This window comes from Mustela erminea, chromosome 3 (assembly GCF_009829155.1).
Source record: "Mustela erminea isolate mMusErm1 chromosome 3, mMusErm1.Pri, whole genome shotgun sequence".
In the NCBI taxonomy this organism is placed as follows: Eukaryota; Metazoa; Chordata; class Mammalia; order Carnivora; family Mustelidae; genus Mustela; species Mustela erminea.
The window spans coordinates 121,692,705-121,717,298 of NC_045616.1; the positions used below are offsets into that span (position 1 = coordinate 121,692,705).

At 42.8% G+C, this 24,594-nt stretch overlaps 1 protein-coding gene across 2 annotated transcripts in view; it reads right to left on the bottom strand.

Annotated features, from left to right (window-relative positions):
• Nucleotides 1–24,053, bottom strand: part of SLC36A1 (solute carrier family 36 member 1) — a 46,032-nt gene extending 21,979 nt beyond the window's left edge. The window contains exons 1-7 of one of the 2 annotated variants that reach the window (XM_032337258.1): nucleotides 23,917–24,053; nucleotides 13,127–13,274; nucleotides 6,461–6,551; nucleotides 5,543–5,631; nucleotides 4,992–5,087; nucleotides 2,725–2,809; nucleotides 2,108–2,326 (exon numbers count right to left, since the gene is read on the bottom strand). In XM_032337258.1, the coding sequence (XP_032193149.1) occupies nucleotides 2,108–2,326; nucleotides 2,725–2,809; nucleotides 4,992–5,087; nucleotides 5,543–5,631; nucleotides 6,461–6,551; nucleotides 13,127–13,269 (723 nt within the window). In that variant the 5' untranslated portion in view covers nucleotides 13,270–13,274; nucleotides 23,917–24,053. The remainder of the gene's footprint in view (nucleotides 1–2,107; nucleotides 2,327–2,724; nucleotides 2,810–4,991; nucleotides 5,088–5,542; nucleotides 5,632–6,460; nucleotides 6,552–13,126; nucleotides 13,275–23,916) is intronic. The other variant, XM_032337259.1, reaches the window with a different exon arrangement.
• Nucleotides 24,054–24,594: the final 541 nt, after the last annotated feature.

The following is a 24,594-nucleotide window of genomic DNA, read 5'->3' on the forward strand; positions in this document are numbered from 1 at the left end:
TACACAGCACATCAAAAAGAAGCTGCTCAATGCACAGCCAAACTACCATCTTCCCCAGGTGCCCCCAGAGCAGAGAGCACCATGTGATCTCACACACAGCTCCTGGCTGAGCCCAGAGGCCGGCTCATAATGGATCTCAAGAAATCAGCTGAGCTGCCTCATCTGCTCGTGCCAGTTGCACGACACCCAGACAATGCTCTGAACAGACACTGCCTTCCCCTGGGACTGAGACACTGTTGGAACCCACATTCCCATCCCAGCGCTCTGCTCACAGCAACCACCGTGGTCCAACGACCTGCAGTGCTTTCAAACTAAACACAGCACGTGTGTGCGTCTGTGTGAGCCGGGCTCGCTCACTTTAATGTACACTGCGGTGTGTCCCAGGCACTGACTGCGATCTCTAATTACAAAGTTAAATCATGCATTTATCTACCCTTTCTTGTTTACTTAATTTGCCAGAGGTAGAGAAGAAAATCCTCTGGAAATGGTCAATCATGCGTTCATGGGCCCTCCTTCTATTCCCATTAAAAAAAACAGGTCATAGACAGCAGTTTATTTTGTTTTTAAAAACCAGTTCCGCAGAAGAGTCCGTTATCTGCCACCCATCTGACTTCCTAATACAGGGAAAACCAGTAAATGCACACTGAGTACAGTGTTAATCTAAATTCATTATGTCATATCCTCAGTGCAGGAAGTGCTGTTTTACAACGCACTGTTTTCCTAGAAACCGTATCAGTGAGTGATCGGGTCACTGTTAAGCAGACCGTGTGAAAATGAGTCAATATTCACCTGTCAGACTGACCGAAATTAAAAAGATTGATACATCTAGGGTTGGCTACTTATGCACTATTGAAGGAAGTCTATATGAAATTGGTAAGTAGCTTTTGGAAAAAGCAACACAGCAATATAAAAATTCAAAAGGGCACATTCTGTAGCAGTTAAACCTCTGAACAAATACCTTGGAGAAGTATTTATACATGTCTACAAAAAGGAAGGCCTAAGAATGCTCACTGTCATAATACTAAAATAACACTAAAAATTATAAATGACCCGACAGTCCAGTGACTGGGGACCGGTTCAATAAACTATGGTACATCTATTCTCTGAAATACCATGTAGCAATGAAAAAGAATGAGGTAAAACTGTATTAGCATGGAAAGCTCCCTGAGACACTGTCAAGGAAAAAAAAAGGCAAGGTAGATGAATACATCTAATAATTTTTAAAACTACGTTAAAAACAAAACAAGACATACTTTTGTTTTATATATTTCTTTACATACTAAAATAGTGTGTAGATACATCCATAAGACCTAGACAGAGACAGACCAATCACACAGAATGAGTCCCTGAGAGAAAAAGACTCCAGGGTAGATATGTGGTTTTCAACACTTGTATCGCCTGCATTTTAATGAATATGTACTGATGAGTTCTTTTTTTTTTTTTTTTTTTAAGATTTTACTTATTTAGGGGTGCCTGAGTGGCTCAGTGGGTTAAGCCTCTGCCTTCAGCTCAGGTCACGATCTCAGGGTCCTGGGATCGAGTCCCGCATCAGGCTCTCTGCTCAGCAGGAAGCCTGCTTCCTCCTCTCTCTCTCTCTGCCTGTCTCTCTGCCTACTTGTGATCTCTCTCTGTCAAATAAATAAATAAAATCTTTATTAGAAAAGTTGATTTTTGCTTTCACCTTAGTATTTTTCTATTTTCCCATTATACAATGATTCATGTATTAACTACCCATTTGGAAAAAAGTCTAAGCCAGTGATCTCAATGGGGATGATTTTGCACACACACACACGTACCACTGTCCCCACCCCCCAGCACATTTTTCAGTGTCTGGGGACATATTTGTTTGTCATAAGTTGGGGCACAGGGGCTGCTGGCACCTAGTAGGTAGAAACCAGGAATGCTGCTAAACACCCCGTGTTGCACAGCAGAGCCCCCTCTGTGACAAAAAATTATCTCACCCAAAATGTCGCTAGTGCCAAAGTTGAGAATCCCTAATGTAAATATACCATACATAAGTAACATATCCTTATTTATGTTCCATTTACTTGTTTTGTTTGCTTCTTTGATAATATAATAGGCAGAGGGAGAGCCTTGGGTCTCTTACCTGGACAATGAACTGGTAGAGCATAACCAGGCTAACCAGCATGGTGATGTTGGCCAACAGAGAGAAGATGGACAGGGCTCGGAGGTTCCTGACAAAAACCAGCAGCACCAAGAAGGGCAAGAAGGTGAGCATGTAGAGTCGCGAGTCCATGGTGGGCGTCAGAATTACTGTCTCATTGTTATGGCAGTTGTTGGTGGTCCCATTGGCTGCTTCTATCACCTAAATTGAGGGAGAGAAATGCATCATAAAAGGCCTCTCAAATGGCAAAGGCCAGTGGACCTCCCACCCAAAGGAGCTCCTAATTGAAGGCTCCGTATGTGAACAAGGCCCTACAGAACCATCTTCCAAGATCTTCACAGTTGTCATCAGTAAGGATCAGACCAACTGTCTCAGCTGGTCTGATCATATCTTACCTAAAGACAGGAGGACAGACAAGGTATCCTGAAGTTACTCAGTGCCCTAGGTCTTTAAGTGAAATTAAACAAAAGACGCTATTCCATGTAAAATGTTAAAATCTTAATTCTTTTATTGACCAAAACTGGCTTACAATGAATCCTAAACTAAAACGCCACTCATCTCTTGTCACTTTTTTTTTTTTTTTTAAATCAGAGCCCTACCTGTTTAAAGTTGTCAGCCAGAAAGACAAAGTAGACACAGCAGAATCCCAGCTGCGTGACGATCAGGAAGAAGTCCACAATGTGCCTGCAGATGGGGAAGGGAAGAATACAAAGATCAGGAGGATTAAAAGAAAGATCCCCAGAGAGATAGGTGTTTGAACACTGCTTTTTCCCAGGTCGTCACAGACACTTCCCACCAGGTGAGAAGGATGACTGCGCCCTGATAAAAGGAGAAATTGTGCTAGCTGCCACCAGTCTGGAGCTCTGGAGGAAGGTAAAGAAGGTCCTATCTGTGTGGTGACTGAGGTCCCTTTCCTGTGTGTTGTATAGAATGCTGCATGAGGCCAGGCAATCCCGAGATCAGAATGGCCAGAGTGGAGCACATACACCAGGACCACAGACGAGTCACTTGACTTCTCTCTCCCCACAGCAGGCCTATGTCACTTCACACCGTTTGTTCTAAAGCTACAGGAGCCCTCAGCATAAAGCCTAGGAAGTAGACCCCTTCGTGATCTCTTTTTATAACTTGGATCCAAGAGCCAACCTACTGTCACATAAGTACACAGGAAGAGATGTACCAGAACAGACCACTGGTGGAAGCACTGTTACAACAGGTGGTGACAACCTGAAGGGTCATCAAAAGGAAAATGATTAAATCACAGACCCTTCTTAAATGGAGTAGTACATAGCAGGGAAAAAGAATACATTAAACCTATATGTGCTGATACAGATATGTCTAGGGCCTTTAATAGAAAAAAATTTCCAAATAGTATGCAAAAATTTGTGTAAAAAGACGTTAAGAACATGTGTATGTTTGTATACATACAGAAAATTCCAGAAGTATACCCATTTAACTATGACCAGCCTATACTTTCATTTTTTACTTTATGAATGCCTATCTTGCTCAAAAAAATTTTTTTTACCATGAACACAAATTAACTTCATTAAAGAAAGGAAGTAAGGGAATAAGGAAGGAAGGAAGAATGAGGGGGAAAGAGAGGTGAGAGTTGGGGAGAAAGAGAGAAAAACAGAGGGGAAGATAAGAGAAAAGAGAAAAATGATGAAAAGGGGGGAGGGAGGGAAGAAACAATCAGTCAACAACCAACCAGCCAACCAATGGTGGCCACTTGGCACTATGGCTTCTCCCAGTCCCAGGGAATGATCCTGCTAAAAGAATTGCAAAGTAAACCTGCATCACAGGTTTATAGTGTGAACTATAAAAGCCTCCCAATGACCGCAAGAAGGAGTTTTCCTGGAGAACAGAGCTTTCATGTAGTTCAATTTTAAAAGAATAGAGGGGTACCTGGTGGCTCAGTCGGTTAGCATCTGACTCTTGATTTCGGCTCAGGTCATGATCTTAGGGTTGTAAGATAGAGCCCTGCAATGGGCTCTGTGCTCAGCAGGGAGTCTCCTTGAGATCCTTTCTCTCCCTCTGCCTACCCTCATGCACACAAGTGCACTCTCTTTCTACCTCTCTCTCAAATAAATAAATACATTTTAAAAGAAAAGAATTTGGCCCCTGATGATATCCAATTCTCTATCTATACACATATCATTTCTTCAAACAGGAAACAAAAATTAGACTATTTCCCTCTAGGCATACGAAAAGTTGCCATAAGGAGAAATTTCCAACCCACCCCACCTCTTGAAATATGTCTTTCTTCAATAAATCATTGGTTCTAGCTCAGCTCATCTCTTCCCTGAAGCCTGCCTTCTTCTGCCCAGTGTCCTGTCCTTAAAGCACCCATCCTGTGTACTTCTCATCTGGGACAGGCAACCGTCCTTAAATCTCCTCCCTGTCTGAGCTCCTAGGATACACTTCGAGCTCATGATACTCCCTCTACTGCTCTAGACTATTCCTGATCTCTTGTCCTCAAGCTTCCCACATATCCTTCTCCTTACAGAGACTACAAGACCCTAGAGGGCCAGGACCACATAATTTGCCCAATATCTAGAATTGTTCTGCAACACTTATAAGACAGTGCTTAAATATCTTTACTGAACAAATGAGTAAATTATAAAATAATCACTGGACATGGACTGCCAAGTTGGAATGGCCAGTTTACCAATGAGGAAACTGAGATCAGAGAAGATAGGGGTCACAAAGCCAAGGTCACCAGATGACTGCTGGCAGATCTGAGCTAGAAGCTAAACCCATAGGCCCAATACTCTTTCCACTGCTCACACTATCTGCCACATATCACTTCCCTGTCTGAAGGCCTCCGCTCTGAGAGTTCACAGCAGCAACAAAAGAGAAAACTGGTTACCTCCCCCAGTGTGCATGGTTCCGGAGCCAGGAGCTGGGGCTGGATTCCAGTCCGTACATCACTGTATCCCCATAGTCCACAAAAGGCTTGTTCAGTCTGGGGTTGGGGAGAGAAAGGGCAGAATGTGTAGGTTTGACAATAAGCGACAGAAAAAAGGTAGATCATCGAGACCTGCGCCAGTACCCCACATGTCACCCTGGAGAACCAATGAGTCCTATATCTAATGCTTTCAAGGACCAGAAAATGTGAAGTCAACAGGCCAGTTAGTATCTTATCATTAACGACCATCTGGTAGAATCATTTCAGTGAGGTAAATATTACACAGTGCATGGAAGGGGAATGTGGTCTCTGTCCACTGGACATAAGTAAATACGACAGATGACAACAAACTGAAAAAGAACACAGAAATAACCAGGGAAAGGGAATGCTGCCATAACTAGCAGCCACCTTCGGCTAGCACAAAATAATTTAGAGTGATCTGGATTAGTCCTCTCTTTCAGTGATGGTAACAGAACCCAAAAGGGCAACTGGGCAGCTCAGGGGGGTCTCACCTGCGGCAGAAATGGTGAGCACATTTCACCAGGATACCCATGCAGTGCACAGCTACGAGGCCTATCACCAGCAGGCTGAGGGGACCCATCTGGAGACCAGTGTTGCGGACAAGAAAGAGAGAGACAAGCAGGTAGAATTAGGAGTGAGCCCAGGGGAGGCTGGATTTGGAATGATCAAAACACTACTAAGGTACCCTACAGTGACAGAACTTCTGGCACCACATTAGAGAGAGAAATGTGATCATGGAGATTAGCTTGGTGAGAAGAGCACCATCGGAACCTTAGCCTGCCTGTGAAAGAGCTAACCTCATGGAGAAGAATGGCACAAGATAAGGCTGTTCCAAGACAGCTATAAATCAGCCAAACAGAAGGCTCCTGTGGTCTGGGGAGAAGAGGTGAGGGATGGAGGGAAGAGGCAATTTCTCATTAGAGAAATGTTGCCACATCTCTGAGCTATCTCTAGCTCTAAGAGAAACCAAATGGCTTTAGATTATAGTCTATAGGGGATGAATCATAAAAGAAAAAGTAAAATTCTCAGAGTTAGCCTCCTGGGGTGGGGTGTGGAAGGAATACGTAGAAAACTAACGAACTTCTATTACTAATTCATTAGTTAATATTATTGATAGAAACTCTCTGAGACATTTTAAGTACATCCTCCTCACCACAGAGTAAGCTCCATGAGGGTGAGAATCTTTCTCTTTTTTATTCACCAATAATATTCAGAGCCTAGAACAACATCTAACACACAGAAGCATATTCAATAAATATGTTTAAGTGAATGAACACCTGAATTTTGCTCTCTTCAGCTGAATTAAAAAGGTTTCCATTTTAAAATGTTTTAAATGAAAGATTTAAAAAAACACACACCATCTCCTAAAATTTGTCACGATACTTCCCTTCGCCAATGCAGACCCTTACCAAGATGCCAGCATTTTTTACGGCCAGAGGCAGTCCCAGGAGTCCTGTGCCAATGTTGCCTTTTAACAGGTGGATCAAAGTCTGGAACCATCTGAAGTGGGAAGAAAGTAGATGAGGGCACGTTAATATTAATGATAGCTAACACTTACTAATCATGTAGCACGTGCTAAGTGCTTTCATGCATTTCCTCATTCAATTTCCACAACAACCCTATGAGATCTGTATTAACTTTATTTTATGGATGAGGAAGATTCTTGCTCAAGGCCACACACCTAGTGAAGAGTTTAGTCCAGATTCAAACCCAGGCAGTCTGACCCCCGAGTCCTCTCCTGGCCTCTGTGCTGTAAGCTCTGTTCCCTGTGGCATCTCCAAGAACCCCAGCTCTCTTGGAGATTAGACCAGGGGGACACCAGAGCTCTCTGTAGGCACCGTATCCTTTCCTAGCAGCCCTGGCCTACATTTCACCAGAGCTGTCCATTGTAAAGACTCAGATTCAACATTGCAACAGAGGATGACAAGCGTAAGTGTGAAGCACAGACACTGATGTGAGAGAAGGATGAGGGAAATAAAAAATAGGAGCCCAGAACCCATCACAGAAAATGTTATGCAAAGTGAACAGATCAAAAGGAATATGATACCATAATTGGCCAGTCCCTGGTGTACTTTGTATTTTAAAAAAGCCAAAGGCCACAGTCCTAGGACTGGAGAAGCCTTCTTCAAATGCCACCTCACTTATCCTTCTGCCTTGAGGACAGATTTTCCCCTCACCTGTTATACAGACTGTCTACCTCAAGCTGTAATTATAAAGCCTCTCATTTATCCTCATTAATTTTTTCACTCAGCAAATACTACTTGTTATATGTAAAACACCGTGTTAATATAGTGGTAGAAGTAAGTAAGAATCAGATATGGACCTTGGTCTCTAGAAATCAATAATGTCCCAATGAAAATAGGGCAGATACATTAATAACCACCCAGACGGAAACTTATCTTCTTAAGAAGTGTCCAGAAACAGTGCTCACGGAGGGGGAGGCAGTTGAGGGTTCACAGAGGGGAGACCTGAGCCGAGCCCAGCAGGACAGGCAGAGCTTGCCAGTGTGCCCATAAAAAAGAAAGGTCTGGGAATACAAGCCCAGAGAGAGACTCAAGGCACCAGTGCTAAGGAGTATGTTGTTTTGTGGCCACCTGGGTAAGGTGATGTGAGCAATCTGTAGAGAATGGGAACTCCTCAAAGGACTGACCCCAGAGAAGTGCCCCCCTGTGCTGGACTTTCTATCCTGATGCCTCCAGGATAAAAAACAGGTCAATACACCATCACTTTGCCCTCAATCACAGATTCACTCAAGATCTGGTCGCTGGCACTGTCTGGAAATTTTTTTGCACAAACACCCTAAATCTCTCCTAAATGATGTTTCCATGTATTTCTTCACATCTGCAATTCAGTAGAAACTGAAAGCAAATAACATGTGTTAACTCATAAAGACCATAATAAATATGACCTATCTATATTCTCAGAAATGGAATTTTACTTTTAGTAACCTGTCTCCTACCTCCAGGAAGAAAACTTCTTGACCTTCCTACCGTCCCAAAGTTTTTCAGGAAAGATCAAGAAAATGCCTTTGAATCTAAATGAGAACAGACTGAGCGCTCTCCTGGACTCTCCTGAGGAAACAGCTTAAGGACAGCAAGGGTAGAAGGGTGAGGTGACTCCTTCATTATCAGCAGCCAGTGACCAAGAGATTACAGGCAGAACGATGAGCCACACAAATGTCTATCTTAGCAAATGTTTAATCCACTCCAGGCAAAGGTAAGCATTGTAGCAAAATTCATCTGCTTACCAGAGGCCTCCCTAAAATGTCTCTGAGCCGGGTTTTGTAGGGGATCAGGTCCCCTTTTAGTCCTGGCTCTGACAGTTAACTCCATATGACAATTCCTTTCCCTCGGCTGGAACTTTGTCTAAGCTGTAGAGTGAGGGGGACTGGATAGGACAGCATACTTGCCAACGTCTCTTCAGCTCAAAAACACCAGGATTCTAGGCAACTGGCCAACATTATTCTTTTCCATCAGTGGCCCCAAGCTTGGATCACCCCAAACCACAGAGTATCACAAAATTAACTCCATGGACTGCAAAGTCTTAACTACGGGGGATATAGGGAGTGAACCATGAAAATCTCTGTAGTTCTCTTTAAGTTCTAAATCAGTAGTTTTTACACATCTTTTTCCTCACGAACCCCTTATACACTTATAAATTATTGAGGATATCAAACAGCTCTTCCTTTTATGAATTATGTCTGGTGATATAAAGTACAAGTAAAAGTTGAGAAATCAAAAAATTATTAATTAATTAAAACTTTAAAAACCACATAAATATAAATAACAGATTTTTCTAAACTGCTATTTATTTTTGGAAGATTTTTATCCATTTATTTGTAAGAGTGAGAGAGAGCAAGCAAAAGAGCACAAGGTAGGTAGGGGCAGAGTCAGAGGGAGAGGAAGAAGCAGGCTCAAGGCTGAGCAGGCAGTCCGATGCAAGGCTTGATTTCAGGACCCTGCGATCACAAACCAAGCCAAAGGCAGACACTTAACTGACTGAGCCACTCAGGTACCCCTTAAACCGTTATTATTTTTCAGAATAACAAATTTTTAATGAAAAGTAATTCTATTTTCCAAAATAAAAAATGGCACTAGTTTACTTTTTCTGCAAACCTCTTTAATGTCTTGCTTGACAGCTGGATTATCTACTTCTCCATTCAATCTGTTGTGATATGTTGTTTTGGTTGAAGTACATAAAGAAAATCTGTCCTCATACAGACATGCAGTTGGAATGTGCTTTAATAGTCTCTTTAGACAATTATGGTAATTTTCCTTTGATACTACCTCCAAATTCGACACATGGTTATTTCTTAGGAAGTTAGTTATAATGAGGAGTCTGAACTTTTTGATATCCTATCACATTAAAACCTACTAGTGAGTGAAATAAGTCAATCAGAGAGAGTCAATTATCATACGGTTTCACTTACTTGTGGAGCATAAGGAATAACACGGAGGATACTGGGAGAAGGAGAGAAGGGAGTTGGGGGAAATCAGAGGGGGATTTGAACCGTGAGAAACTGTGGACTCTGAGAAACAAACTGAGGGTTTGGGAGGGGAGGGGGTTGGGGGGTTGGGTGAGCCTGGTGGTGGGTATTAAGGAGGGCACGTATTGCATGGAGCACTGGGTGTGATGCATAAACAATGGATCTCGGAACAATGAAAAAATAAAATAAAGTTAAAAAAAAAAAAACCACTACTGGTGATCTTGCCCTTCAAATGGATCTTAAAGTCATGCACAATTTTCTAGTATCACTGGCCATTTGGAAGATATCAATCTTTCAAATGCTGGCACATTTCATTATACAATATCTGAAAAAATCACGTTTATTAATATCACCAATCTTATCAGAAGTCTCTAAGTAGAGGGAAGCTGTCAAGTTCAGTGTTGGATATTTGTTGTTCTTTTTTTCTAGTTTTGCTTGAAAGCTCAAATTTTATTGTGGGCAACAAATACCACTGGTTATTTTTTTGAGGTGATGGTCTCATTCCTTTCATTTTCAAGAAATGAAGTATTCAGTACTGTCAAATACTCAGGTCTGAATAACCAACAGTTCATTAGTTCTTCCTAGCAAAAACAGTGTTCTATGAAAGAAAAGAAACAAAAAAAAAGCAGCTAGTTCAGTTTACAATTCCAATAATCACTCAAGGTTTTGTCGTTGAGACCAGCATCATATTTGGTACACAGTAGAAGTATTTCATGTCTACTTCCTATTTGGCCAGGCCGATTATTTAAAACCCTGTACTGAAGGGTTAAATAATAAAATGAGTAATTTGACCACTTCATCAAGGACCTGCGTGACAATGACTTATTCTTTGTATGTGTGTGGCAGCAAGAAAATACAATGACTAGCATAAGTTGGTGGCATAGTCCTGGTTTATGCTAATGTATCAGCAATTTTACCCACCACTGCTGCTGAACCATCCATGTAAATGTCAACACAGTGAAAAGATAAATAACATCTTAGTGTTATTGTGAAAACAGTTTCAATTTCACAGACTTCTTGAAACGGGCCCCCAAAGGGTCTGTAGACCGCACTTTGCAAATGGCTGCCGTAGATAATCTAGAGGAAGCAGTTTTGGTCAACTGGTTTCTCAGCCTGCCAGCCTGGGGAAAAAGAACCAAAGCTCAACCAACAGCTGCTATAATGTGACCGATATGGCAACAAGAAGAACTTCCCAATAGAATAAAATGAGGCTGTTGTCAAAACAGTCGATAGCTTGACAACATCAAGTGTTAGGAAATAACCTCACAAACACATAGGTATGGAAGTGTCTGGGCTTCCTATCTTCCTATCCCTGGTTAGGGATTTCCACTGAACCCCTAACCTTTAGAAGAGCCAGTTAGATGCATGCATGTACTTTATTCCTTGTATTTTGTTCCTTGTACTTTGTTCTGCGTTCTCTGCTCCTTGGCAAACTAGATAACAGGGTGGGGCAAGGCATAGGAGACAAGGAATCCAGCTCAAAAACTTGTCTCTAACACTCTCCCATATCAGAGATTTGCAAGAGCTAACACGTCACCTGAATCAGCTTACACCTTAAGCATACCTGGCACATTTCCTACACATAAATGCTTACGTGGATCTGGGCCCCAGGCAAGCACTCAGCCAACTCTCCATGTCCAAGGGAGTACTTTCCCTAGGTCACTTGCGATACCTAACATCATTTACAGATGGGCTTTCCTTTCCATATATCACAGTATCAGGGCAGGATGGGCCCTCACAACAAATCATATCCTGGAAAACATGCCAATACAAGCCCAAGGAAGGTATCTCCTGATTTTCTCAATTTCTAACAAGCAAGGAGAAATAATTTTAGGTTGACCATTAGTCATAACCCAGTGTGAAAAAAAGGTAATCAGGATACTTAACAGGCACACATTATTACTTTAAATACACACAAAACCTGTGAACTACCATCCTGAAGTTGCTAGTGGTTGGTTCTGAACTTTAGAGAGGTCCCTTTAAAAATGAAAATCTAGAAACCATATGGCAAGCACTGCACAGACAAGCTGATGGGTGAGAACAAGAAGGAGCAAAAACTGGAAGGAAAACTATAGAGAGAGAAGCTTGGAAGAAGCATTTCACAATGAGTGTGACTTCTGAAGGGAAGCTCTCACATGCCACTGGCTGCATCTGGAGCTCCTCCTGCTTGGAGGAAGCCAACTGAGTGGACAGGTTAGGAAAACAGGGAAAAGATGGTCCTCACTGCTTCCAGTTGTCTTCTATGCAACCTTTCCCATCAGCCAACACTGCAAGCAAATGGGGGAATCCACAAATGCATGCCACATGAGAAATAGGCTATAGAGACTGTATCTTTAGGAGCAGAAATCAGCTAGTGCTTATGTGGACAGACCACATCCTGTCATTCTATCCCTGTTTACAAGAGAAAATGCCCTTCTCCAAGAGACACTGTAGCCAGAGGGAGCTTCCCCAGTAATGACCTCCAAGAGAATCTTTGATAGTTGGCTTGGGCAGTCACGCCAGACAGCGTTTTAAGTCTAGTACATAAAGGATTCCCTTGATAAGTCACATCCATCCCACAAAGGAACACAGAAAGGGTAATAGCTAAGCTTGAGGAATAAACAGAAGAGCCAAAAAAAGGTAGAATGTTGGGCTCTAGAGAAAATATCAGGGGTCTGTTGATTCAGGATTGAGTTAGAGAACTCAGTGGGGTAGAAAACCCTTCTCTGAATCTTCTAATTCAAGTGGGTGAATAGCAGTCAGCACAGCTTCACAGTGGGGTCCTCAATTTTCTCTTACATTTGGGGAAACTAAGGTCCAGAGAGGGCCAAACTCCACCCAGATGAGTCATGGATGGAATTCAGTTTCTAGAGATAAGAAAGATTCGCCAGAGCTAACATGCCTAAACAATGCTAGGCAGACCTCTTTTTCTCAACCCCTTGATTTTTTTTTTAAGAGATAGGGAGGAAAGAGAGAGAGAGTGGGGAGGGGAGAGGGAGAGGAAAAGAGAGAATCATAAGCAGGCTCCACGACCAGTGTGGAGCCCAACGTGAGACTCGATCTCACAACCCTGAGATCCTGACCTAGAACCAAAATCAAGAGCTCAAGGCCTAATTGACTGAGCCACCCAGGCACTCCTCAACCTCAAAGTTTTTAAGGGCAGGAGAAATTATTCCTTCCTCCTTCCTATCATTTCTTCAGTCAAATGAACTGACTGACTGGTGATGGGGCAGAAGTTTGGGCGAGACTCTGCAAATGAAGCTTCCAATTGAGCCTAGAGTATTTGAGGTTCTAGCACAGATGACCCATGGTTCTGAATTAAGAGAATGGTCTCTCTAGAAGTTTCTCTTAAGTTCAGCACCAGCCTTCTGGGACCAACACAGCTGAAAGGAGCAAAGAATGTAAAACAGATGCAGATGGAAAGACTGGTGAGCAAGGAACTCAAATCTTAGAGCTGTTACTCACCCAATCTCTTTATATCTTCCTTCCTGTAAAATGGGGAATTGATAAAAATGGGGGAGCAAGAATACCTCTAAGGGAGACTATGTTACCAACCCAGAATGTAAAAACATGAATCACACCCAGGACAGAAGAAGAAACAGCTACTTACGTTGTGCTGTTGCTTTCCCCAAATCGCTGGTAGGAGCCCTGGGAAGAGAAATTGTTTAGGCCTTCGGATGGGCTCTCCTCTGGGCTCACGTCCGTGGAGCTGTAGTCATGGTAGTCCTCATTCCGAAGTCTCTGCGTGGACATGGTAGCTGAGGGGACAGGGTCACTGCTAAGACCTCCAGCAGCTGGGGCCTTTAGCTCCAAGCCTGCGGTGGGCTCTGGGGCAGAAGCAGCCATTGTCACAGCAGCTCAGTGACAGCTGCACTATGAATTAAGTTCAGTGACAGTGCCTGACACCAAGGGAAATGGGAAAAGTGCAAAGTACACATGGGCGGGCTGAGCTCACACTTGGCTTCTGTCTCCCAACCTTCTCAGTGCCCCACTCATAAATTTCTAAATTTGCCACCACACACCTGGACAGAGCAAAGGTGAGGCATTGCATGGGTTGGGTGGGGGAAGATGCAGACAGGTGCTTCCAGGAAGCCTTCCCTGTTTCCTTTGGTTGGGAGTAACTATCCCCTCCTTCCAGCTGATTTCTTTGAACACTGAACAACAGATATATTGTATCCAGGTTCACCTTCCCCAGGAGTCAAGCTCTCAGAGGATGAGAACCTGAATAGTCCCGACTGCATCTTATTTTTCTCCTGCATGCATTAGAAAAATAACCTTGTTGCATTCAAAAAAATCCCCTCCAAATCATCCAATTCTGCTCAGATTCCCCACCAGGTTCTGGAGCCACAGATGACTTCCTCTCTCTCTCCACCATGACCTCTGGCCCATCCTGTATTCTTAGGAGGTCACCAGTAACCCTCCTCCCCTGACCCCAGGATTCTTACCTTGCAATAAGCCATAACTGCAAGCAGCTCAAAGTGACTTTGCTAAATATCTAAGAGGGCATCATTTACTTGCATTCTGGAAGGACTCGAAGAAGTCATCTAGCTCTGGGGCAGTTAAACTCATAAGAGGGCTCGGTGGGGGGGGGGGGTATCTATAACGTATCTTAATAGGAGGAGTTGAAAGCCGTTATCCAAGCAAAGCTAATATGTCAGTATCTATGTATGTATGTCAGAAGGCCTGGGTTCTGAGGCTGACTGCATCACCAGTTCTCTTAGTAGCATGGAACAATTCTCTTTATTTACCCCAAATGTGCAGCAAGGGGTACAGGGCAATGAACTGAAAGACCCCTCAGCATCTCTCTAGTGCTAATATTCCAGGAATCAACCAATGTAATCATCTATGCAAACAACAGCCAATTTCTAGTCTTTTCTAACACACCAAAGTGTCTGAGGAATATAGCCTTCCAGGTGAATCCTGCATATTACTGAGGGAGAAGGGACAGGACACAGGGACTGACAAATTTCCCCACCCCTCCACAACAACCAAGAAACAACTCCATCGCTTACTTGGCCCAGATGCTCAGTTTATTCCAAATACTGTAAAGAAGCTTCTTTATGTTGTATATAAAAACTGAAGTTGCCCCCAGAAGAATATTGCTAAGAAACTGCTCAAATAGAAGCTAAAATCTGTAGACCCAAAGTATGAGAAACAATTGCAGGATGTGGCAGATGTGGCTTGGCAACTGTATGGATGTTAAAAAAGAAGAAAATAACAGCACTTATGAGTTTTAGCTGATGATAAGCTCGACAGAAGTCAATGATTTAATAACAGATGCCAAGTCAGCTAATTCTAGGTTGCACAAGGATGAGAAGGGCAGGTAAATGACAGCACCATTTGTTTTGCTGTGCATATATTCTGTTCCAGGCAGCATATTATTAAGGGAATAATAAACTGTGGCATAGCCAGGGCTCAGCACCAGCCTGAGGAGGGATGACGAGAAGCACTGAGAAGGTCCAACCTGGAGAGCTGGCAACTTGGCAGGTATAAAAAATGCTTTTAAAAGCTTTCCTATGGGCCGCCTGGATGGCTCAGTGGGTTAAGCCTCTGCCTTGAGCTCAGGTCATGATCTCAGGGTCCTGGGATCAAGCCCTGCATCGGGCTCTCTGCTTAGTGGGGAGCCTACTTCCCTCTCTCTCTCTGCCTGCCTCTCTGCCTACTTGTGATCTCTCTCTGTCAAATAATAAATAAAATCTTTAAAAAATAAAATAAAATAAAAGCTGACCTATGCACTGTTGGTGGGAATGCAAGTTAGTGCAGTCACTTTGGAAAACAGTATGGAGATTCCTTAAGAAATTAAAAATAGAGCTTCCCTATGACCGTGTAATTGCACTATTGGGTATTTGCCCCAAAGATACAGATATAGTGAAAAGAAAGGCCATCTGTACCTCAATGTTCATAGCAGCAATGGCCACAGTCGCCAAACTGTGGAAAGAATCAAGATGCCCCTCAACGGACAAATGGATAAAGAAGACAAGGATTCATATATACTATGGAGTATTATGCCTCCATCAGAAAGCATGAATACCCAACTTTTGTATCAACATGGATGGGACTGGAAGAGATTATGCTGAGTGAAATAAGTCAAGCAGAGAAAGTCAATTATCACATGGTTTCACTTACTTGTGGAGCATAAGGAATAACACGGAGGACATGGGGAGATGGAGAGGATAGTTGGGGGAAATTGGAGGGGGAGACAAACCATGAGAGACTGTGGACTCTGAAAAACAAACCCAGGGTTTTGGAGGGGAGGGGGTGGGGGGGTTGGGTGAGCCTGGTTGTGGGTATTAAGGAGGGCACATATTGCATGGAGCACTGGGTGTGGTGCATAAACAATGAATTCTGAAACACTGAAAAGAAATTAAAAAAAAAAAAAGCTGTCCTATGGATAAGACTTGTCCTGTGAGATGGCAAAGATGAGTCAGAAATAGGATCAGTAGGTGGAAAGCAGAGGGAGGCAGGTCTTTGGCTAGACATAAGGAAAAATCTTTATCAAAAGGAGTTACCTAATGGAACAGACGGCTCTGGGAGACAACGTGTTCCCCATCCCTAGGAAAGTGCAAGCAGAAGGCCTTTCTCAGAGCTGTGAAGTAGGGATCTAAGCACGATAGAGGGTGGGTGTAGTCCCTCCTGGAGTTCCTTCTGGGGCTCTTTCTGCAACCAAGGGTGCCTTCCCTTGCTCTCTAGCTGTCCCCACTGAGTGTTGGCCTCCAAGGCCACGCTACCTTGCCCTGGGCTCCCTTTGATGAAACCTAGTTTCCAAATCTCTTGTGCAATTGTGATTCCTGCCCTGTGGGAGATTTTAATAGCACCTGCTAACTGTTAACATGAGGGGCATAATATGTGAAAATTCAGGACAAGCTTGTCCTTCAGGTTCTTAAGGACAAAGAAAAAAAGTTTATATATTATGTGTGGTCCATCAACACAAAGTTAAAATTTTCCTAATGAATTTAGACCCAAAAGGGTGAACCACTACAAAGTAAGAAACTTTTTGTTCAGTGGAAAAATATTTTTTTCTTCAAGTATACATTCAACCATAATTGTACTGAAATATCAGCTATTTGTATAAACTTAACATTTTTAAAAATTTCTTACATAACCCATTTTTTGTTATCAATATTCTCATTATTTTAAGGGTTTTCCCACTTATTTCATATCTACTCTTCCTTGAATCTGTACAGTACACACACTAATAATGTTTAGTTGCAACATAATGGTCCATCATTATGTTGATATAATAATTTGCTTCACTAGTTCCTAATCATTGGATTTGAGGTTTATGCTTTCTTTTTTAAAATCTATTATAGCACAGCTAATAAGAATTCATACAATTTTTAATTTTTGAGACATATCTTTGGCATAGAACTAGGTGAATAAGTTCATTTTTATGGTTCTTAACATACAAATGGCTGAACTAACCTATAGTGTCACTAACAATATATGGACATGACTGTCTCTTCATAACTCTGCCAATGTTGGTTTTTCTCATTTTAATTTTTGTTCTTTTAAACAGACGGTGGCTCCTTGTACTTGTTTAATTTTACATTTCTTTAATTTTCAGCAAAATAAAAACTGAGCATCTTTCATCCACCTATCAGCCTCATATTTACTCACTTTTGAAAATACATAAAACATTCTCAACAAATTACCATCTAAGATCTTACTGATTGGTTTCCATTCCAACAAAGGAAAGAGAATCCATATCTATCTATCTATCTATCTTTTGGGGCATATGGGAAGGTCAGGGGAGGAAAAAGGAATAGAGAGAGGGAGAGGCAGTACTAAAGTATTACTTAGCTTCATCACCAAAAACTAAACAATACTTTAAAGGGTGACTTGTAAACACATAAAAAGTTATCTACTAAAGCTAGGAGAATTAGTAAATTCAGCAGAGTTGTAAGATACAAAGTCAAAATACAAAAACCAGTTGTGTTTCTATGCATTTCCAATGAACAATCTGAAAATTAAATTGAGAAACTGTCTCTTTACAACACCATCAAAAAAGAATAAAATTCTTAGGAATAAATTTAAGCCAAGAATGTGTAAGACTTGTACATGAAAACTACAATATATTGTTGAAAGAAATTAAGAGCCTAAAAAGTTGAAAAAACACCCCAATGTTCATGGATTAGAAGACTGAATGTTGTTAAGATGGCAATATTCTCCAAACTAACCTATAGTTTCAGCTGAATGCCCAACAAAATCCCAGTTGCCTTTTCAGAAACTGGCAAGAAACTGTCAGATTCTAAAATTCGCGTGGAAATTCAAGAGGCTCAGATTAGCCAAAATAATTTTAAAAAAGAAGAACAAAGTTGGAGGACTTCCCAATTTCAAAACTTAGCACAAAGCTACAGTAATCAAGATAATAAGGTACTGGCATAAAGATAGATACATAGATAAATGGAATAGAATTGAGAGTCCAAAAATAAACACTCACATCTATGGTCAACTGATTTTTGACAAGAGTGCCAAGATAATTCAATGGGAAAAGAACCATCTTTTCAACAAATCATGCTGGGACTACTGGATATTCACATTCAAAGAATGAAGTTAGAACTCTACCTCACACCATAGGCAAAAATTAACTCATAACAGATCAAAGACCTAAACACAGGAGTTAAACCATAGAAGTCTTAGAAGAAAACATAAGCATAAATCTTCATGACCTCACATTAGATAATTAGATATGACAACAAAAGCACAAGCCAAAAAAAAAGCAGGGGGGAACCCAGGTAAATTAGACATTATTGAAATTAAAAATGTTTGTGTCTCAAACAACACCAAGGAAGTGAAAAGCAACGCAAATAATGGGAGAAAATTTCTGCAAATCATATTTCTGATAAGAGACTTATATCCAGAAAATACAAAGAACTATTATAACTCAATAATAAAAAGTCAATCCAATTAAAAAATAGGCAAAGCACCTGGAGAGTCATATTGCCAAAGATGTGAAAATGGCCAATAACCACATGAAAAGATATTAAATATCACTGGCCATCAGGAAAATGTGAACCAAAGACCACTTCATACCCACCAAGATGGCTAAAATCAAAGATAGATAATAAAAAATTTTGGTGAAGCTGTGGAGAAATGAGAGCCCTCTAAGACAGTTGGTGGGAATGTAAAATGGTGCAGCCACTTTGGACAACAGTCTTGCAATTACTCAAAACATAGTTACCAAATGACCCAGCAATTCTACTCCTAGGTATGTCCTAAAATAAAAATGTAAGTCCTCACAAAAACCTGGTACACAAATGTTCACAGCAGCATTATCCCTAAGCACCAAAATGTGGAAATAAACCTGATGAATGGATAAATGAAACGTGGTATATTGATATAATATTATTTAGCAATTAAAAAATGGGCAGAAGATATGAACAGACACTTCTCCAATGAAGACATACAAATGGCTGTCAGACACATGAAAAAATGTTCATCATCACTAGCCCTCAGGGAGATTCAAATTAAAACCACATTGAGATATACCTTACACCAGTTAGAATGGCCAAAATTAGCAAGACAGGAAACAACATGTGTTGGAGGGGATGTGGAGAAAGGGGAACCCTCTTACACTGTTGGTGGGACTGCAAGTTGGTGCAGCCTCTTTGGAGAACAGTGTGGAGATTCCTCAAGAAATTAAAAATAGAACTTCCCTATGACCCTGCCATTGCACTACTGGATATTTACCCCAACGATACAGATGTAGTGAAAAGAAGGGCCATCTGTACCCCAGTGTTTATAGCAGCAATGGCCATGGTCGCCAAACTGTGGAAAGAACCAAGATGCCCTTCAACGGACGAATGGATAAGGAAGATGTGGTCCATATACACTATGGAGTATTATGCCTCCATCAAAAAGGATGAATACCCAACTTTTGTAGCAACATGGACGGGACTGGAAAAGATTATGCTGAGTGAAATAAGTCAAGCAGAGAAAGTCAATTATCATATGGTTCCACTTATTTGTGGAGCATAACAAATAGCATGGAGGACATGGGGAGTTAGAGAGGAAAAGGGAGTTGGGGGAAATTGGAAGGGGAGGTGAACCATGAGAGACTCTGGACTCTGAAAAACAATCTGAGGGGTTTGAAGGGGGCAGGGGGTGGGAGGTCGGGGTACCAGGTAGGGGGTATTATAGAGGGCACGGATTGCATGGAGCACTGGGTGTGGTGCAAAAATAATGAATACTGTTATGCTGAAAATAAATAAAAAATAAATTAAAAAAATTAAATACTGATACATGTGACTACATGGGTGAACCTGGAAAACATTATTTTAATTGAAAAAAGTCAGTCACAGAGCACCATATACGATATGCTTTTGTTCATATGAAAGTCTAGAGCAGAAAACAGAGTAGTAGTTGCCTAAGGCTTGGGGTATGGAGTTAAGAGGAATTAGCAGGGACACCTAAGGAACAGTTTCTTTTGGGGAGGTGGAAAGGCTCCAGAATTGATTGTGATGACAGTTGCACAATTCTGTGAATATACTAAAAGCCTCTGAATTGTACACTTTAAATGGTTGAACTGTATGCCATGCCATGTGAATTATATCTCAATAAAATGGCTTTAAAAAAACCAAACAGATTTCTCGGCCCAATCTGATTCAACCTGAGCATTTTTATTTTTAACCATCTTCCTAAATGATCTTGATTACAGGTGGATTTATACTAGGCACTAGAAAAATATATATGATCTTATGATAGGCACACCCCAGGCCTCATTTCCTAACAGAGTTCACGGATTGGTGATATTTGCAGACTACAAGTGCTACCCATTTTTCTGAAACAATTACACTGGATTAGACTTTGGAACCCTAAGAATCAGCAAATTCTTTAGATGCATTTTTCTCTATACTGCTGGAATTCCAAAATCATAAACAAGGAAACAGACTGTGTTGCTATGTGGGGTCTACACGGAGGAAAATGAAAATTTCTAACTTCCATGTGATTTGTTTTTAAAGGGAATCAGATGAAACTCCATTTCACCTACCACAGAAGTACATTTCATAATTTGATTCCTGCCTAAAAGATTCTGGTGAGAGGGCAGCCGCAAAGCAGCTGCTGACTTCAGCAGGCTCTGCACAGGAGGAGCTGATGAGACAAACACACTCACTTTTTACACACAAACATAAAAACCACTAAATGTTAGGACCAGGCATGACTTACAGAAGACCTAACGCCCCAGCTTCTCATTCAAAGGTGAGAAAACCAAGGCCCCAGCCAGTTAAAGACATGGGATTAGAATACAACATACCACATTCAGTCCATTTTTCTATCACACCATAAATTATCTATCCTCCTTGCAATCTCCTTTGGAACAAAACAGGGGCAAGATTAGGCATGCAGGGGGAATTCTGCATAATAAAAAGTACATGAGTTCAGAGCTAGATGCAATTATCACTATACAGAATTTTAAGAGCAGGAAGTCAGAAAGTTCACTGTGCAAACTTGCAGTTCTGCAGTTCTCCTTTTCATCACTCTGGAGAGCTGAGCCAGCTCGTCTTGGAAATGGTGATCTATGTGCCATGAGCATCGCAGTAACACAGACAGATTCCTGACTTCACGGAATAGGGAAGAACAAAGGAATATTTCCTACTAGAGAATATTTCCTACTATTGAGAGCTGGTCCTGGGTGTCGAGGCTTCTAAGAGAAATGTTTGAGAGCTCAAAGAAAAGATGGGACCAAATGCAACATCATGTGGTTCCTATTCTGGCACATTAAGAATGTCTCATCCATGAGACCCCACACCTATAAAACAGAGCTAGCTTTGTTTGCTTAGATCCAGTAAGGCCTTGCTTAAGGAAAGAGGCTCAGGATTTCTGCAAGGCTTGGGTTGAGGTAAAAGGACTCAGCGTGAGTTTCCTCTGTGGGCAAAGAGAAAAGCTAGCCTAGGTGTTAGTGGTCAGTCAGTCACACACTTCTGGAAGGGGTTATCAGAGCTAGGCCAGCCAAAGCAGAAACCAAAGTCCATTCACTCAGCCTAGTTCTAGAACCCTGCTTTATTTAGGTTAGGGTGGAAAGAAGAAATGTATCATTCATAGCACAAGGACTCTTCAGCATCTGACCTTGGAAGAGATAGCAAGCATTTAAAGAATTCAGATACTCCCTGGGGGAAGAGAAATTTAAAAAATAAAATTAATTTAAAAAACAAGAGTACTTAACGCAAGAGAAATTAATTGTCTGAGGCAAGGGGAAAAGTAAGGCAGTCATAGAAGTGGACACCCACTCTACTTCACATTCTTCATGCTAAAAAGTCCCTCCCAGGCGGCACCTGGGTGGCTCAGTGGGTTGAAGCCTCTGCCTTCAGCTCAGGTCATGTTCCCAGGGTCCTGGGATGGAGCCCCACATCGGACTCTCTGCTCGGCAGGGAGCCTGCTTCCCTTCCTCTCTTTCTGCCTACTTGTGATGTCTGTCTGTTAAATATATAAATTAAAAAAAGAAACCCTCCCAGAGTTTCACAGTACCCCTGAGTTAGAAGAAAACCTCAAATTTTACCTAGTCCAAAGCTCTACCCAACACAATAACATAATCTATAGCATTCCCAAAAGTAATTGCCCAGTGACAATTATCTTCAGTGACAGGGACCTCCATGCTCTGTGCTGAAACACAAAAGAGCTCTTATTCTTTGAAAGTTCTTAAGTTCACCCAAAACCACTTCCCTTTTGGCACTTGCATCCACTGGTCTTCATTGTAGTCTCTGGAATATTGCAGAAGAAATGGAATCTGCCTTTAAAATAGACAAAGCCAGCTCTGAGCACTCCAGCTGCAGAGAGATGAGGCTGAATGAAAAGCTATATGGTTTAAAGGGAAAATAAGGACTCAATAGCAGGCCATTATAAATGACACACTCAGAAAGCAAAGGAAGAGAGGCTTAATAGCGGCATCACAGCAGCCTCTTCTTCACACAGCCTCCACCCCACCGTCTCAAACTCCGAGGAAAAGACCATCGCTTTGTGTCCTCTTTACTTCCTCCACATCTTTAAAGAAAACATACTCTCAACGTACAAGTTAATTACTGTGGACAAGGCTCTCGACAAGAGTCAAAGAAGGCCTTGATCATGTTTAAAGTGATTAAAGACAGTCGAAATCATTCTCAGCTGCCAACATTTAGATTGGACTTAATACAGAGATAAAGAAAGAGGGGGATCTCATGGTAACCTAGAAATGAGTGGAGTAGGGAGACTGCTTCCTGGACAACTGGATTAACCCTTGTCACAAGGCGACAGTAATGTACCCAGGGGAAAACCCGCTCGGATTAGAAGACAAACAGAGCTAAACGTACAGAATGTCAGAGCAGAAGAGGTCCTTAGGGATTCAACTCCATCACTGTATTCCAGGATGGGAGTCACCCAAGGTTGCAAAGCAAGTGTCAGAGTTAGAACAGTATCTCCCAATTCCCCAGTCTTGGTTCTTTCCATCACGCCACGACACTATCTCATTTCAGCAAACCTCCAATGGTTGCATCCAAATAGCCAACATTCTCCAAAGGAGACAAGCAAGCTACAGAAAAACTAAAGCCGGGGCTTTACATTCTTCAGGTTAACCCCAGGGCTCTCCACAACCCCTGCTGGGAGCCACCTACCCACCCAGGAGCTTACTCCAATTCCTATTTCGTATTTCGGCACCATTTACACAAAATAGCAGGACGTTGGAAGCAAAACCTACAGAGTGATGAGGCTGCAGAAAAAATCGTGAACACTGAAACAGGGAACCACACCCAGAACCAAGCCAATCCGGGGATGGAGAATGCAGAGCTAAAAAAAAGGGAGCGCCAGAAGAGGAGAGGACGGGAGAGGGTGCCGTTCACACGTCAAGCTGTCTGCAGGAGGCGGTGTGCTGAAAAGCAAGCCGCTGCTGGAGCCTGGGGAGACTTGGATTCTAGTCGCAGGGCTGCCACTAACTCACTGTGTGACCTTAGGCAAGCCCCGAGCCTCGATTTCCCCAACTGTCCTAGAAGGGGGCTGCACCGGCGGGGGGGAAGGGGTCCCAGTTCTGGAGCTCTATGACCTGAAGACCCACCATCGCAAGTCCCCCAAGCAGGGTTCTCACAGAGGGCGCGTGACCTGCCCGAGGCGACGGGGCCCCTTGGGGAAGCGTGGAAGAAGCCCTGGCTCGTCGTCTGGCTGACCCTTCCCAGCTCGCTACCTCAGTTTCCCCACCTGTCAAACGGCAAGGGGAGGTCAAGGGAGACTGCCGCCAGACAGTGCTCGCCTCATCCCGGGAGGGGTGCCCGAATCTTATCATGGCTGAGGGTGGGAAGCCGGGGAGACTCGGACCCGCACCCCAAGTCGGTCAGTGCCTGACCCCGAGCATCCGCTGCGCCCCCGAGGAAGGCGACGTGGGTCCCGCCTGAGACAGTGACTCGCCGGCAGCCCCGGCCGGTCAACGAGAAGACTCACCGCTCGAGCTCCGGCTCCGGCTCCCGCTTCCGTGCAGCCCACCTGTCCTCGCCTCAGCGCCGAGCCCCTGCCATCCCCCTTAGCTGCCGGGGCTCGCGGCTTCCGGGCCGCGTCACGTGACGCCGGAGCCTCAGCCGGAGCCCCGGGTCACGTGTCCCCGCTGGCGGTAGCTCCCCTTCTGTCACGAAGCTCCGGAACCCGGCGCTGCAGCACCACCTGGCGACCAGTTGTTGTCATTGCAGGCAGGGCGGTGCTCGGGGGGCCTGGGGCCTGGGACAACGGGGCGGGGCGCTGAGCTCGGAGCGCTGCCGGCGAGTCCCTTGAGCTCTGTCCCCTGAGCCCTGGGCTCCTGTCTACACACGCGGCGTTTTCCTTACCACGTCGCGGGGAGCATATGTCGCTTTTATAATACAAAAAAAAGACATCTTTAAAAAAAAATCACCTATCAGGTTTTTCGAAGCTTACACAAACCCATTTGTGGTTGGTTGCTCGTGGAAATGGGACTGTGTGAGGTAAGACAACATTATCTTTTCAGTATATTTAAACACTTAAGTCACATTTTTAAATGGATGGCAACATTTCAGGATGTTTGAGGCGTATGTGTTATCTAGCTTTCTCTTGCCTCCTTTGCCCTGAATTCTCCCTTTAAAAATTATGTAACTAAAAAATAAATAAATA